General features: G+C 33.9%; 1 protein-coding gene across 1 annotated transcript in view; it reads left to right on the top strand.

Annotated features, from left to right (window-relative positions):
• The window catches only part of LOC137642411 (uncharacterized), a 620767-nt gene that overhangs the window by 547877 nt on the left and 57887 nt on the right, over nucleotides 1-15003 (top strand). The window contains 7 exon segments of the mRNA XM_068374954.1: nucleotides 1792-1931; nucleotides 2680-2835; nucleotides 4822-5097; nucleotides 7384-7437; nucleotides 7643-7847; nucleotides 11447-11556; nucleotides 13942-14073. Coding sequence (XP_068231055.1) covers nucleotides 1792-1931; nucleotides 2680-2835; nucleotides 4822-5097; nucleotides 7384-7437; nucleotides 7643-7847; nucleotides 11447-11556; nucleotides 13942-14073 — 1073 coding nt within the window.

Raw genomic sequence — 15003 nt, 5'->3', positions numbered from 1 at the left:
GTGGGCATTATTAAATGGCCTTTGTAGCATTCCTTCACCCACATTTTAACCTTATTGTGCTTTTTTCTTTCATGTTCTCCAATCTCTAGTCTTTCTGCATACAGTATTACATTTGTGGAATTTCCTGCAGTTGTACTTAGGCACTGAATGGTCTTTTTGGTTCCAACGCTGAACCATTTGGCTGAAATTCAGTAAATTTAATCTAATGAATAAATCTATTTTTATTTATGATAGAAAAGACAGAATATCTTCTATATCAGCTATAAATCATGGGAAGTAGAATCTACGAAACTAACTTAATTTATATACAACATACAGTATGCTGTAATGTATTTTCTTTCTCGCCATAGAATAGATCACCAATGTCTATTTTCCTCATATTAAGAGTAAAAGAGTAATAAACAATACCTATGTGGAGAAGGCCTCTTTTGCTCTATCAACTTGGGGAAATAAAGCCTGCATGATTTTCATTGCAAAAAAAAGTTTACCTTAGTCAAAGTTGAATATGGTGTAAAGGAGTTTATGACCAGAGTTGAGAGATACATGGACAGATTGTCAAGATATTAGTATCAAGACCATTTGGGTACTTATAAAAGCTATATATTGTAAACTGGGTAAGATTATTGTTCGGAAGCTCACTAATAACTGAGGTAAACTGACATATGGTGGTCAGTAGCTGATGAAATATTCCAGAAAACGGAATTAATTTATCACTATAATATGTACTGTAAGGTACTGTAGTACATCCATATTTAGGTACATGAATTTACTTTATGAAATGTTAGCCTGTACCGTCTGGTTATTTTCTTTAACAGTATACCTTAATATTCATAAAGCAAGGTAAATATTTCCATATTTATTTCAGACATTTTTCAGTTGATGAAAATTTAATTTTTATACTATTGAATACTATTGAATATACTATTGGATCGGAGTCGTGGGGAATGAAAGTGATGGAGAGACAGAAATTGAATGTGTTTGAGATGAAGTGTCTAAGGAGTATGGCTGGTGTATCTCGAGTAGATAGGGTTAGGAACGAAGTGGTGAGGGAGAGAACGGGTGTAAGAAATGAGTTAGCGGCTAGAGTGGATATGAATGTGTTGAGGTGGTTTGGCCATGTTGAGAGAATGGAAAATGGTTGTCTGCTAAAGAAGGTGATGAATGCAAGAGTTGATGGGAGAAGTACAAGAGGAAGGCCAAGGTTTGGGTGGATGGATGGTGTGAAGAAAGCTCTGGGTGATAGGAGGATAGATGTGAGAGAGGCAAGAGAGCGTGCTAGAAATAGGAATGAATGGCGAGTGATTGTGACGCAGTTCCAGTAGGCCCTGCTGCTTCCTCCGGTGCCTTAGATGACCGCGGAGGTAGCAGCAGTAGGGGAGTCAGCATTATGAAGCTTCATCTGTGGTGGAAATGTGGGAGGTTGGGCTGTGGCACCCTAGCAGTACCAGCTGAACTCGGTTGAGTCCCTGATTAGGCTGAAGGAACATAGAGAGTAGAGGTCCCCTTTTTGTTTTGTTTCATTGTTGGTGTCGGCTACCCCCCAAAATTGGGGGAAGTGCCTTGGTATATGGATGGACTATTGAATAAATGTGTAAATAAGATGGTTATAGTATAGACAGTTTACTTTCATTAATTTCATGTTTAGGAAACTTAATTAGTATGATTGTTTATGCTGAGTAAAGGAGCAGTAGTCATTTAGCTTAAAAAATCTGAGAAATATACTGTTTTATTCATAAAGGAATACTGTAGTTGCTCAACCTAGATGTCATATTTCATGAATTATTTCAACAGGTGAAGGTGGACTTGGCCTGAGCATCATTGGAATGGGTGTTGGTGCTGATGCTGGTGTTGAAAAGCTTGGTATATTTGTCAAGACCATCACTGTTGGTGGTGCTACTGAGCGAGATGGCAGGATACAAGTGAATGATCAGGTAGGATTATAATTGTATTATACCAGAAGATTTTGATTATCTCTGATGCACCCTCCAGGATGACCTAGAGGGCGCGTGGTAGGTGTCGGTGACGTGGGCCAACTGTGTTCTCTAGGGCCTGTTACGGCCCTTCCCTTTGATGGAGGAATTATCTAAATGGAAGACAGCCTGTGAATAGTGGTTTTCACAGGCCCCTGTTGTATACACGACACCCACAAGGTGCTCGCGCGAGGGTAGTAACCTCTGCATTCCATGCTTTTATCTTTCTCTAGTATATTTGGAAGATTTATATTAGAAAAGTGTAAAGAAGGACTTCTTTCACCGGGCGTCACAGGTCTCTTCCCAGAAATAGATTTTTCCTTCGTCAAAATCCCTTTATTGCAGGGTGAGATAGTGGTCTTTGAGTTCAGACAGGAGAATAATTTCAGAATATCTATTTCTTTGCAAGTGGATGTATTGGATATCTTACGATGAGCAATAATTTTAGGACTTGTACATCATAAATATTGTATGCTATTGTGTACTTCATTGTTAACAAATTTAAGAGATATTTCTCTCCCAATTTCTTAACTAGATCATCGCACTACTGTATTCCTTTTATATGAGGATTTTAATGATTGATATTACAGTATACATATGTACTTATTTTCCCATCAATTTATCTAGGTCACAGGTTTATAATTTTATTTTATTTTATGATATTTTTTAAGGGAATTGATTTATGATACTTTTCTTTCTTATTACTTAGATAATCGAAGTTGATGGGAAAAGTCTGGTGGGAGTTACTCAAGTGTTTGCAGCATCAGTCCTCAAGAACACAAGTGGTCGTGTTTACTTCTTAATCGGTCGTGAAAAGGATCCTGAAAATAGTGAAGTAGCACTTCTCATTAAACAGTCTCTGCAGGTAAGTCTATTTTTGCTTGTAAAGTCTCCATGGCAGAATTTTAGTTGTATGCAAAGGTAATACAGTAGTCTAGTCACTACTGTATTCCTTTTTGTAGTGATGTATCACCTTGAGGCCATGAGAGAGTGCTGGCTGTACATGTTAATTTGGGGGTACCTTTAAACTGAAAACTATTTTTGCTTACACATTTTGCTAGCTTTCCAACATGTCTTTTTCAAAAGCCAAGTTTGTATTTCTTTGTTGGAAAGGAAGTAAGATTGGGACAAAAAAAATTTATACTTTGAAACATTATGTGGATGAGTTAAGAGGCATGAAACTCAAAAATATAGTTGAAAATTATAAGATTGTCTATATTTGCACTTCTATTAGAACCTATAAGAGACAATCTTAAAAAATCCTAGGTTCTGAGAATGCAATTTTAGTCTCCAGGTGGTTAGAAGAAGCACGAATGGGTTTTCATGAACGGTCCATGTCAACACTCCCTCCTTGTTTCATGTTGTAGTTGGTGAAGGGTAGAGTCCGTATCATTTATCATTCTGACATGATGCGGCATGAACGTACCATTGTAGGCATAGTTAGGGATGGCTGTCTTGATGTATTGATTAACATTTCTGCACAAGGAAAGCACTTGTTTTAAATAACTGTTGTAAGGAGTACAATATTTCAGTTTCTCTCATGGAAAATTTGTATCAACTTATGGTTTATAAAACTGAAGAGTAAACACTGCACAGTAGTAAAGCTTCTTCATTGTAAACAGAACGACTACCATTTAATTCAAATAACGGCCGAGGAAAGTCATTTTCAGTTCAAAAGGAATTACAGAGAGAGAATAGTTAGTGTTTTGCAGTGTTCATAAGGATATGACACGCTAATTCTTGCTTACCAGACAAGTTAGTAATGAACCTTTTTGGGTTTTAACCTATGTAACATCCTTTATATAGCCTCTTGTTTCGGGAGGTAAGCCTTGACTTACTTGCCCAGTTGCTACACTATACCGTAATCAGGTCCAGTAGTCATAATTACAAAGTTTTCCTTCACTGTCCTTACAAAGTAGAGTTTCCCTCATAGAGTCTCAAACTCTTGAATTACTTTAGTCCTTCTGCAGCTTAACCCTTGTATTTTTGCATCCCTAGTTTTTTTTTTTTTTTTTTTTTTTTAGACATCTACAGTAGATTGCGAGGTAGAAGACCGAGTAGGTAGCCTGGATCCTTATGTCCTTCCTAATTGCATCACGTTCAAGGATGACAGTGTGTTTTCGTTTGCTTACAGGCTCAGCCACTAGCTCATCATAGGTTTGCTTTAGTGAGGCAATTTCTAACACTCGTATTTCTATCGCGCATAGGAGTCTAGTTATAGAAGTCTTCATAATTGCAGTGGGTTATTTGTATTTAGTGATGAACTCAAATTAAAATAATAAGTTTAATTCAAAATTAATGCATCGTTATTACTCGGGAGATGCTGTCATGTAGGCTATGCCTTTTGTACATATGCTCAGGTAAGTATAGATATAAAAAATTTATTATTAAAGCTCTAACTCGCACTTGTTAAAAAAGTATTCATTTATTCCTCCAATTGAATGACTTTAGGATATATGATTATAAAGTTAACCCCTTTTGAAGAAAACTGTCCCCAACTAAAAATATTTTATATTTTTATTTTTTATTGATTTTGTCTAAATTTAGAATGAGTATTGGAAATATTGTTTTTTTTTTGTAATTGTCGTTTTATTATCTTATATTCATCTTGTAAATTATGAATGGTTTTGCATGTGGGGGAAGTTTTTACAGTGAAAAGTTAGATTCAAAACTTTGTACAGTAGTTGGCAGTTTATTAGGCCATTTAATATAGTGTGTTTCCATTAGTTTGTCAGTTAATGGGATTTAGTTAGTTGAAATGTGTTACAATAAGAATGTAAGTACGGTAGATAATCTCTGTGGAATTTTATTTTTGAGCTTGAGATTTATTTGAATACTGTTGTCCTTCAAGGCTGACCGTGAGCGTGAAGAACGCCGTCGAGCATTGGGCGGTCCAGATTATGATCCACATACAGGAAATGGCCTCTTTGATCCTATGTCCTCACCTTCAGAAGAAAACTCACGTTCGGAAGAGGTCCCACAGAACTATTCTTCTTACTTAGAAGGGGGCTCTTCCCCTACTTCTGATGCTGTCTCACCACCCATCGAATCCTTTGACTTAGAGGGTGATACATCTGACACTTCACCAGAAAATGATGCTGCTATCCTGAAGCTAAAACTGAAGGAGGTATGTTATTGGATGGAGATCTATTTTGGCCCTATGAAAAAGACCTTGAGAGGGATTTTCACTTATAATGACTTGAATCATTAAATAGTTTGAACTTGGCATGCCCATCGTTTGTTGGATTTCTCACTGGTTTGTTTCACAGATTTGAAAGGCGAGCGTTGTGGGTTCTATGATTGGTATTTTGTCAGGAGGTTATAAAACCCACTGCTTTTGTGCAGTCGTCAATTTTTACCCACCTTAGCATACATAGTAGTACAGTATTTTATGCTGTACATCATGTTACCTGATTTTCATGGAAATGGTTTTACTATTCATATATACAGTACTTTAAAGAACTTTTAACATTGAATTAAGCTTAAAAAGTGTTTGAGTTTTATGAATTGACAAGAAGAGGGGCTCCAACTTGGCATTGTATCATATGAGATCTCATGTTGGTGAATAGTTTTAAAGAATAAGAATACAGTAGGCCTAATATATATCACTTGTATTTGTATCGAAGATAATTCAAGAAATAAAAGTTCATCAAGATATCTTATTTCAGTTTATATGTTTATAAACAGATTATTTAGTTTATATTGCTATCAGGAATGCAGAAAATTTATGGCTATACAATACTCAAATATGGTAATAACATGAATAATATTTCAAGTGTAGCTAAAGTGAATATGATGCTATGAAGGGTTGGAAAATTGTTTCTGAAACATTTCCTTAAATTATATGAAATATGTAGATGACCCAGTTATATATTAAGGTGAGGATGGTTAGAATATTTTGATAAGTATCTGTACCTGGTTAATGAAACATATTGCTGAATATAAGCAAGATATAGAAAAAAAAATGATAATCAGTACTCTTGTAATGCTCATTCAAAGGGTTTAGATGATATTTTGGGACATATTGCTGTAGTAAGAAAGGAAAAATTATTGAATTGAGAAGTGAAGTCATGTTTTGGTAGAAGGGAAGGTTTTAGAAGATTTATAACTTTTTCACTACTCTCGTGCCATATTAGAATATTAAGTGGGTATTGCTTGAGTAGTAAAGAAAAGAGCAGCAAATCATGTATGAAATGGAATGATGGAATGAAATTGCTAGAATACTTATGAATAAAAATGTTCTTGTAATAGACATGAAAATGGGAGGTGCAAATCACCATATACAGCAGAAATATGTCAGACAAAAGTGAGGAAGATTTTGAGTATTACTATAGAATGATAAGATTCATGGCTAGAATGCAGCAGATGAAATCATAAAAATTAGGGATTAACAAAGAAATATGTAGTATAACAGCTGGAAAATAAAAATATTCTTTAAAAATTTGATGATTTGGACATATGGTAAGATAAGATATAGAACAGTTGTTAGGGGTGTGTGTGTGTGGAATTTAGTAAATATAGAAGTAGCAGGGTTGAGATGAATAGGAATATCAAGGAAATTAATTAAAAAGGGCATCAAGGAAGACCAGTACAGTATTAGATGAGAGTTTAGGGAGAGTATCCTCAAGACAAAAGAGAGTGGCGAGAACTCATTTTATATAAAAGTGAGGTGAAAATATTAGTGATGCTGATGAATATTAACTACTAGAGTGGAACAAGGTGAATTATTTATTGCCATACCTTGAAATGGTAATGTTTAATATCTTGGAAGAATGGTTAATCAAATTCATAGAATTTATCAGACTTCTTAATATTTAAGTGTTGGTATGAACACTGTAATCTCCTTGTAAGTTTGGGGTTAAGGAAGTACTTGTTCTAAATTACTGTATGTAATTTATAAGGCATGAGTTATTATTTAGCAAAATGTTAAGAAGTCTTTTCATATATACAGTATTTGAAGTTTGTTGCTGAAATGTATTTAATGTAACATTGTAGATGGATATTTAGAGAATTATTGTAGACTGAGGAGTCTCGTACAGTAGAGTGAAATGCATTATTCAAACTCTGAAGTTATAGGTAGCATGTTTTAGCCTAAACTGTATTCAAATCATATATCAAAATTTATTATAAATTCGTTATAGATCCTTGATGCCTTTTACTGTTTGACTACTATAAATAAGTGGTAGATATTTTTATTGCTGTGTACTCTGTGCTTTTGAAGTACTGTAAATGTTTTATTGAGATAATTCCTTGAAATTATGAAAAGTGATTATTGTAGATTGTGATTTGACATAGTTGCTATCATCTCTGCTATGAAAAAAGTTCATGCTTTTACAATTCCATAGATGTTGTTACACATGCAGTATTGAATTTTACAGTGGTATTTAGTAACTATAGTATTGTCCTCTCTCAGATCCAGTATAAAAATGCTGTTGCTGAGGCAGAAATTACTAAGCTTAAGATGACGGTAAGTGTCTTAATATTCAATCTTTCCAGCATGCGTTGTTGTAATGTTTTCACTTGTATGAATAATCTTTTAATGCTTGGTTATTGCTATAATAGAGATGGTATTTGGATTTTATATCAAAAGTAAGTACTAAATTTAATTGATGCATTAATTATTTCAGATTTTCATACACTGTATGAAATTAATATAAGATTTTCTTTGTCAGTTATTGGAGATGGAGAAGATCGTAACGGAAAATGTGCAGTATTCTAGTCAACTGAATGAAGCCCAAATAAAGGCAGCTGAACTGAATGAAAAGTTACAATCCAAGCTCAGTGAAGTGTCCACTTATCAGGATATGCTTGAGCAATCTCAGGGACAATATATTATACTGGAGAAAAAGTATTACAAAGCTAAAAAGATTATCAAAGGTAAGATATTTCATCTTAATTGTAAAATTCTGTGTATGAGATTAAAGTAATTTTCTCCTCATGCAATTTTATTCAGTACAATATAGTGTTTTACATATAAAAACACTTGGGGTGATTATAACCCTTGATATATTTGGCCTTAATCCATTTGAGATTTTTAATCTAAATTACATACTACAGTATATATATTATTGAAAAAGAACTACAGACAACTATTACTGTAGGGTTAAGTTTTGTTCCTCAAAAACATTGTAATGTTATTAATGAGAAAGTGATCCCATTATAACATGGGGTTAATGGGATATACTTCAAGCCATTTGAAAACGATAAAGTACAGTTTTGATCATGAAAGAAATCTCACATACTTTATAGAGTAGGAGCCTTTTGCTTTCAGTTAAAAGAACAACAGTTCACATTTACAGTTGGCCAGAATTATTATAAGTGCAAGTCATACAAAGTATAATAAAAAAAACCGGCTGCTTTGCCAAGTCTAGGCTAGATCAGTGACCAAGCTAGGTTATGTACATTCAAGTGTTGTATTCCAGATTAGGGTAGGCACGTTGTGCATCGATCAGGGTTATAAACAGTAGCTTTAAAGTTATGGCTTACAACATTACTAGTAATATCTTCTTCTAGTAGACTTGGTAAGTTATTTTAAGATAAAGTACAGTATAGTAAGCTAAAGCCACAGTTTTACTTTCCCTTGTTTTGTGAGAAATGCAAGAAAAACAGAATTTTGGTAATACATTTTCTTATTTTATGCTCGCCCGATGTTCTTATTGCATATTCTGTAAAAGTTTTGTTTAATCAACACTTACCTGTAAGATTTTTAAAGATTTAAAAATGTTCCATTTTCTTCTTCAATTAATACATGCTATTAGTGTCATCCTGCTGTTTGCAGAGATCATGAACTATTTAACACCTACTGAATCACAGCAAACAGTAGGAATGAGTAAAGGTCCAGATTAAATTAGTCTTGTAACAGGGCATCTATGTTCCAAGCCAAGGCATAGAGTACAGGTGGACAAAAAACATCTATCCCCTTAACAAGTGATGTTGCATACATGTCTAAACTTGGGTGATCCCACTATTTCCAAATCTCTTTACATATCAACAGATGCAGAAACCATTTGTTTGGCAAAATCTGACTCTTCCTGCCTAGTTAGTCTACAGATATTTGATTTTCCCAAAATAAACTGAAGAAGTAGAGTGATTCCTCTCAGATTCGTCCAGGATAACAATGCATCCAATATGTCCAGTAAAGCGATGGATATCTTGGAGCCCTAATACTAGTGGTCCCAGATCTTGAAGAGAGTTGAATGTAGCTAGTAAATCTAGGCAATTAATGTGTAGTTTTGTCTCTTGCAGAGTTCATTTCCATGAGAGATGCAAATGATCAAGAGTTACTCTGCACCATTTATATGAAGCATCTCCAAACAGAGATAGGTCTGGGATTTTTAAATCCAAAAAAACTCCTTGCAGTAATCGTCTGTGATTGTCCCACCAACTCAGTAGCAGATGGTGGTTTTTCATTACTTGGAATAGTGACGGTGTCTAGATCAGTTGTCTTGTTTCAATGTGAATTGAGATAGAATTGGAAAACACTCATCTTCAAGCGGCTTAGTAAGACAAATCTCTAAGAAGGCCATGGTTCCTAGAAACCTCTTCCACATCCAAACCAACATCGGCTTTGATGATTTGAACTTTTGCAGCAAAAGAAGAAAGGACTGAATCCTCTTTACAGACTGGAAATCCTAAAAATGAACTCCCATTATCATTCCAAAATATAGAATCTGCTGACTCGATGCTAAAAGGGATTTCTTAAAATTGACCAGGACCCCCAACCAATTCACCAACCTAAGTAGTCATACTTATTGAACTCTTAATTCTTCAATGAATCGCTTAAAATTAGTCATCATCCAGGTACAAAAGAACTATTAGTCCCAGAAACCTTAATCAATTCTACCTAATCATCATTGTGGTGAATACCTGAGATGCTGACTTGAATTGATAAACCTTTGACTCATTGACAAAACGAAGGTATTTTCTCGAATTGAGATGAATCGGAATGTGAAAATATGCATCCAAGTGGTCTTAATTGATGGTGTTCCCATCAAAAACTGTTAGTACTGCGAACTTACTGAGAAATGAAACGTCTACAACTGGCCATCAACCTTCTGAGCTTTTGAGGACTAGGAATAACCTGTTGTAAAACCCTAGAGAGGGGTTTATGATCTCTTCTATCACTTCTTAAACTAGATTTTCACAAGTTGTAGTTATAGCATCTGAGCTGTTGCTGTGTTGGTAAGATAGCTTGAATATAGAACTGGTTTCTTTAGCAAGGGAGGATTGGAAGTTAGTGTAACCCGGTACTCTTCTTTGACCATAGCTAACACCCATGGATTGGGGTATAGGCAAGTTCCCTATTGTGCTCTGAACTGTTAACTTGATCAGCAACCATTAAAATACTTTTCCATGAGAGGGACCATAAGGCAAATGCACTCCTCACAACGGGTATTTAAATCACAGTGTTGCCCCCGGCACAATTCACTGTGACCAAGGGACTGTGGATCATAATCTCCTAGAAACAATTCCCTTGAACACTACATGCATATTAATGAACAGTAATGGAGAATGTCAGAACTAAACCATGACGACAGAAAAACTGAAGGAACAAAGATAATCTGGTATGTCAGTTTTGGGCTTCTTACTAACTGCTAGAGTATTGCATTCCATTTATAAGGGCATGTATTTATTGAAGGGGAAAAAAATGGAAAACTGTAAAATTTTTCAAGTACTAGTAAACGTCGATTAGTCTAAACTTCTAGAGAAAACGCAATATAAACAGAGGAAGTTTGTAGAAATAAATTTATCTTTCCAAGTAGTTCTTTGTTTTATACTAATTAGAATTTTATTGGTGACTCATTTTACTCATGTGGGTAAACATCCTTGATACAATACTCTGTAAATGTAAACAAGAAAGTGGCTCTCTCGTGATTGATTAGCGCCATCTGTTGATCCATGGCCTTAGTAATATGGCAAAGGTTAACTGCAATTTCTTTGATTTTCCTTTCTTTTGTACTTATTGGTATTATGATTATTGTGATTAGTGCTAATATGAATAAAGATTTTTATGTGAGACTAAAACAACTTATTAAGCTAACATTTTTTTTGTTTATTCATACCGATTGTTTATATCAAATATCCTGCCTTCTCTTCCCATCAGTTGCTCACTTTTATAGTTAACATGGCAGTGGGCCTTTTCTTCTTTTGGATTGGGAATGGAATCTTGTAGAATTTATGAAGACTATTAATGTAGCCCAGTGTAAGCGATGGTTTTGTATCAAGAAAGAAATGAGAAAAAAATTATATGTATTTTAAGGTTAATGTGCAGTAAAAGGATAATAGGAAAAAACTCTTCTGATATTTATATGTATTATAGAGTGATGATATACATAGTCTTCACTTGATTAGTTAAACGAGTAAAAAGGTGCTGAACCAGTCGGCATTTTGGTTTTATTTTGTAATTATATCTTGATTTTAAAGCTAGTGATGATTTTGTTTTCCATACTTATATATTTGTTATAATTTGTTTTCAGAGTACCAGAGTCGGGAAAGAGACTTCTTACATCGTGAAGAATACCACATCACACAACTAGAAGATAAGGACTCTCACTATAATGCACTTGTAAAGGCACTCAAAGACAGGGTATGTTATCATTCTAGCAAGCATTGAAAGTTTGTCAAGAATTCTTTCCTCTTCGCTATTTTAATTTTATTTTTATTTTATGCTGATTCCTAATCAACCATTGTCAGTGTTAAATGATACATTTTTTATTTAAGAATTTAATCAAGTGTAATTTTTGTATTAACAATGAACATATTTTATGTGTCTGTAATTAATTAATTGTATTTTACAGATACATAAACTAATTATTATAAAATTATTTTTTCTATGAGCCTCCCCTGATGTTCATATTACTGCCTCTTCAAAAGATTGTCTTATTGATGTTTACTGCAAAAATTTATTGTGTTTTCTCATGTTCTTTCCTTTCAAAAGAGACATGTTCCATTAAAGTAATGAGACCATCTAATGGTTAAAGGTAAATAGCATGCTAGAAATTACCCATTCTTCAATTTCTACATTGCATCTGCCGTAAATTTGGATGTGTTAATGCATTTTAGATTAACCTAACTGCTTGATAGATTAACATTTCTGCACAGGGAAAACACTGGGTTTTTAATTACTGCTGTGACGATTAAGTTATCTCACAGTTCCTCTCAAGAAATATGTTTTAGTGTTTATGGCACTGGAGAATTTAAACTGTGCACCGGTAAAGCTTTTACGTTTTAAACAAAAGTATTATCATTCTTTGCTCGTAACAACTGAGGAAAGTAATATTTAGTTCAAGGGATTTGGAAAGAATGGTTGCTTTTGAGGAGTTGATAATGATATGACAAGCCAATATTTGCTTACCAGCCAAGTTATTGATGAACCTTTTAAGGTTTTAACTTATTTAATTCTGATATTCTCAAAATCCAGTAAGCTTTCTCTTGTGGCAGGTAAGTCCAAACTTGCCTGCCCAGTTGCTTACTGTGATCTAACTTCAATAGTTGCATCTAGTGGTCATAATTATAAAGTGTTCCTTTAGTAAGGGTTCTGAATATTCACTGCGCCTTACAGAGTCAAATTCTTTCCGTTAGATTCTCAAGTTTTGTTTCAAATCCTCTGCAGCTTAACCCTTGCATATCCTCACACTTAGTCGCTCTGTATGGCATCTATATCATGAGGCAGAAGACCGAGTTTGGTAGCTGAGTCCTTATATCACTCCTCTTGTAAGGAATATCATTTTGACTTAATATTACTTTCCTCAGCGGTTACGAGCAAAGAATGGCAATAGTTTAGTTTAAAACGTAAAAGCTTTACCGGTGCACAGTTATAATTTGTGAGATGGCTTTTCCTATTGTAAATGCTCTTAAATTTTATTGTTATTAGTGATGTATCAGCTCAGCTGGTTGGTTGCGTCATGTGATCACTCTGTATAACAGTGAATTTTCATTTGCTTAAAACCTCAGTCACTAGCTCATCATAGGTTTATTTTACTGGGGTCATTTCTAACGCTCATGTTTTTATTGTACTTACAAGTCAGGCTATGAAAAGACCTAAATATTATATTGGATTCTTTGTATTCAGTTAAGAACTAGACTGTAGTTCATAATAATAAGAAGTTTAATTCTCAAATTAGATACTGTATATTGCTGTGTTTCGGAAGGGGCCGATACATGATATCTCATTACTTTACAGGAGGCATAAGTTTATTGAAAGTATAGAAAATGGGAAATTGTTCAGTTTTAAGGGTAAATATCAATCAGACTGAGCTTCCAGATAGAAGCAGTATGATTCGTCAGTCGAGCATAAAAAGAAATTCTTTTAGTAGTTTGTTTTTTCATATAAATGTTAATTCCTCTTTTTATGTCTTTCATCTTATTTTTCTGATAATAGGTAAATAGCTGAAAGTACAATTACCCTAAGCACTTCTCCATAAGTTACTCATTCGCTATTTTATGATGACCATTTACAAATTCTTATTTACTGTAATACTTCTCATGTTTAACTGTTCACAGTCAGTGTCTGAATATTTATAGTTTGAATATACAGGTACTGTACACATTTTATTTGAATTTCTGTAGTGTCACTTATACTTTCTAAGATATTTTGTGAGCATTACAAATTTATCATAGGAATGATTTACGAAAGTTAGAAAAGAGAGATTTAGAGGATATAGAACATGTACAAGAAATTTCTCAAGATAAACTGCTTCATTCTTGAAGCAAGATTTGTCAGTGATAAGTCCTATCCAGTTAGTGTGTAGATTTTCTTTATTGACCAATCCCTATTACTTTTGACATAAAAGTGTTGGAAGTTACTGTAAAGGACTTGCTTTGCAGTTACTAAATACAAAAATATGCATTTCAATATATTTGAATGCAGTTACACTACTTTTTTGAGTAAACGACATCCCAACGTATTTCACAAATGACCACATTCAGTTATTTGTGAAATATTTAGAAGTGACTATTAGAGATTTTTCAGGTTATCAATTTGGAAGAAGAACTGAAAAATGCGCAGAAAAAAGCTGGTTTGCCTGTGGAAGTTCCAACAGACATTAGCGTGCAGCCAGCATATTTAGACCTTCAACAGAGTGCTCAGTCTGCACTTGCAAAGGTAAGGTTGACTGATATAGTAAGATTACTTTTGATCAAATACAAGCAGTGTAATAACTTGTAAAAATTATCTAATGTATTAATAACACTTCTATATTTACAGTAAGTACATCGTGTAGCCATTTTTTTTAGACAATTTCATCACTAGAATTTTTTCTGAAGATTCTCTCTCTCTCTCTCTCTCTCTCTCTCTCTCTCTCTCTCTCTCTCTCTCTCTCTCTCTCTCTCTCTCTCTCTCTCTCTCTCATATACTACCTACTGTATATTAAGGATTTTTTATTTCAATGTAAATAGCCTAAGAATTGTACAGTATAACCAACACTAGATAAAGTAAAGCTGCTGAAATTAGGAAAAAAATAACTACCATTTGATTATAAATAGGGTAACCTTAAATTAATTGTTATGGAATTTGACTGATTTAACTGGAAATGCAATGACACATTCATATGACTTTGTTAACTGATATGAAAATTAATACTAAGAAGAAAGCAAACTACTTTGTTGTACAAGCACATCATCTAAACTAAAAGGTGTTTGGGCTGTTAGTTTAATTTGAATTTAACCAAAGAAAAAGTTTTGTCACCGAGTAATTTTTGCAGTAGAAAGGACAGTTTTTGCATTAAAGTTTATTTGATGGCATAGGTTATACTGCATATTGTTGCTATCCTGAAGACAACATGTGCAATGCTATATTCAATGGATGTATTGATATAGATTTATTCTGTTTATAAAGCAGCTTTATCTTGTCTGATGAGGTAACTGAAAGTTATTCAAGAAACAAAATAGCACTCCTTCTTCTAAGACCTATATTTATTAAAGTAGTAGACATAGTTGTATTATAATAATTGTGTATGTTGTAAGTAAAATTACATTGTACATTCGTATGTATATCTTCTTGTAAAATAACTTAGATATGCCTACTGATGTGTGT

This window comes from Palaemon carinicauda, chromosome 6 (assembly GCF_036898095.1).
Source record: "Palaemon carinicauda isolate YSFRI2023 chromosome 6, ASM3689809v2, whole genome shotgun sequence".
Lineage (NCBI taxonomy): Eukaryota > Metazoa > Arthropoda > Malacostraca > Decapoda > Palaemonidae > Palaemon > Palaemon carinicauda.
The sequence above is the reverse complement of the archived record's forward strand: the minus strand, read 5'-3'. Positions and strand labels throughout refer to the sequence as shown.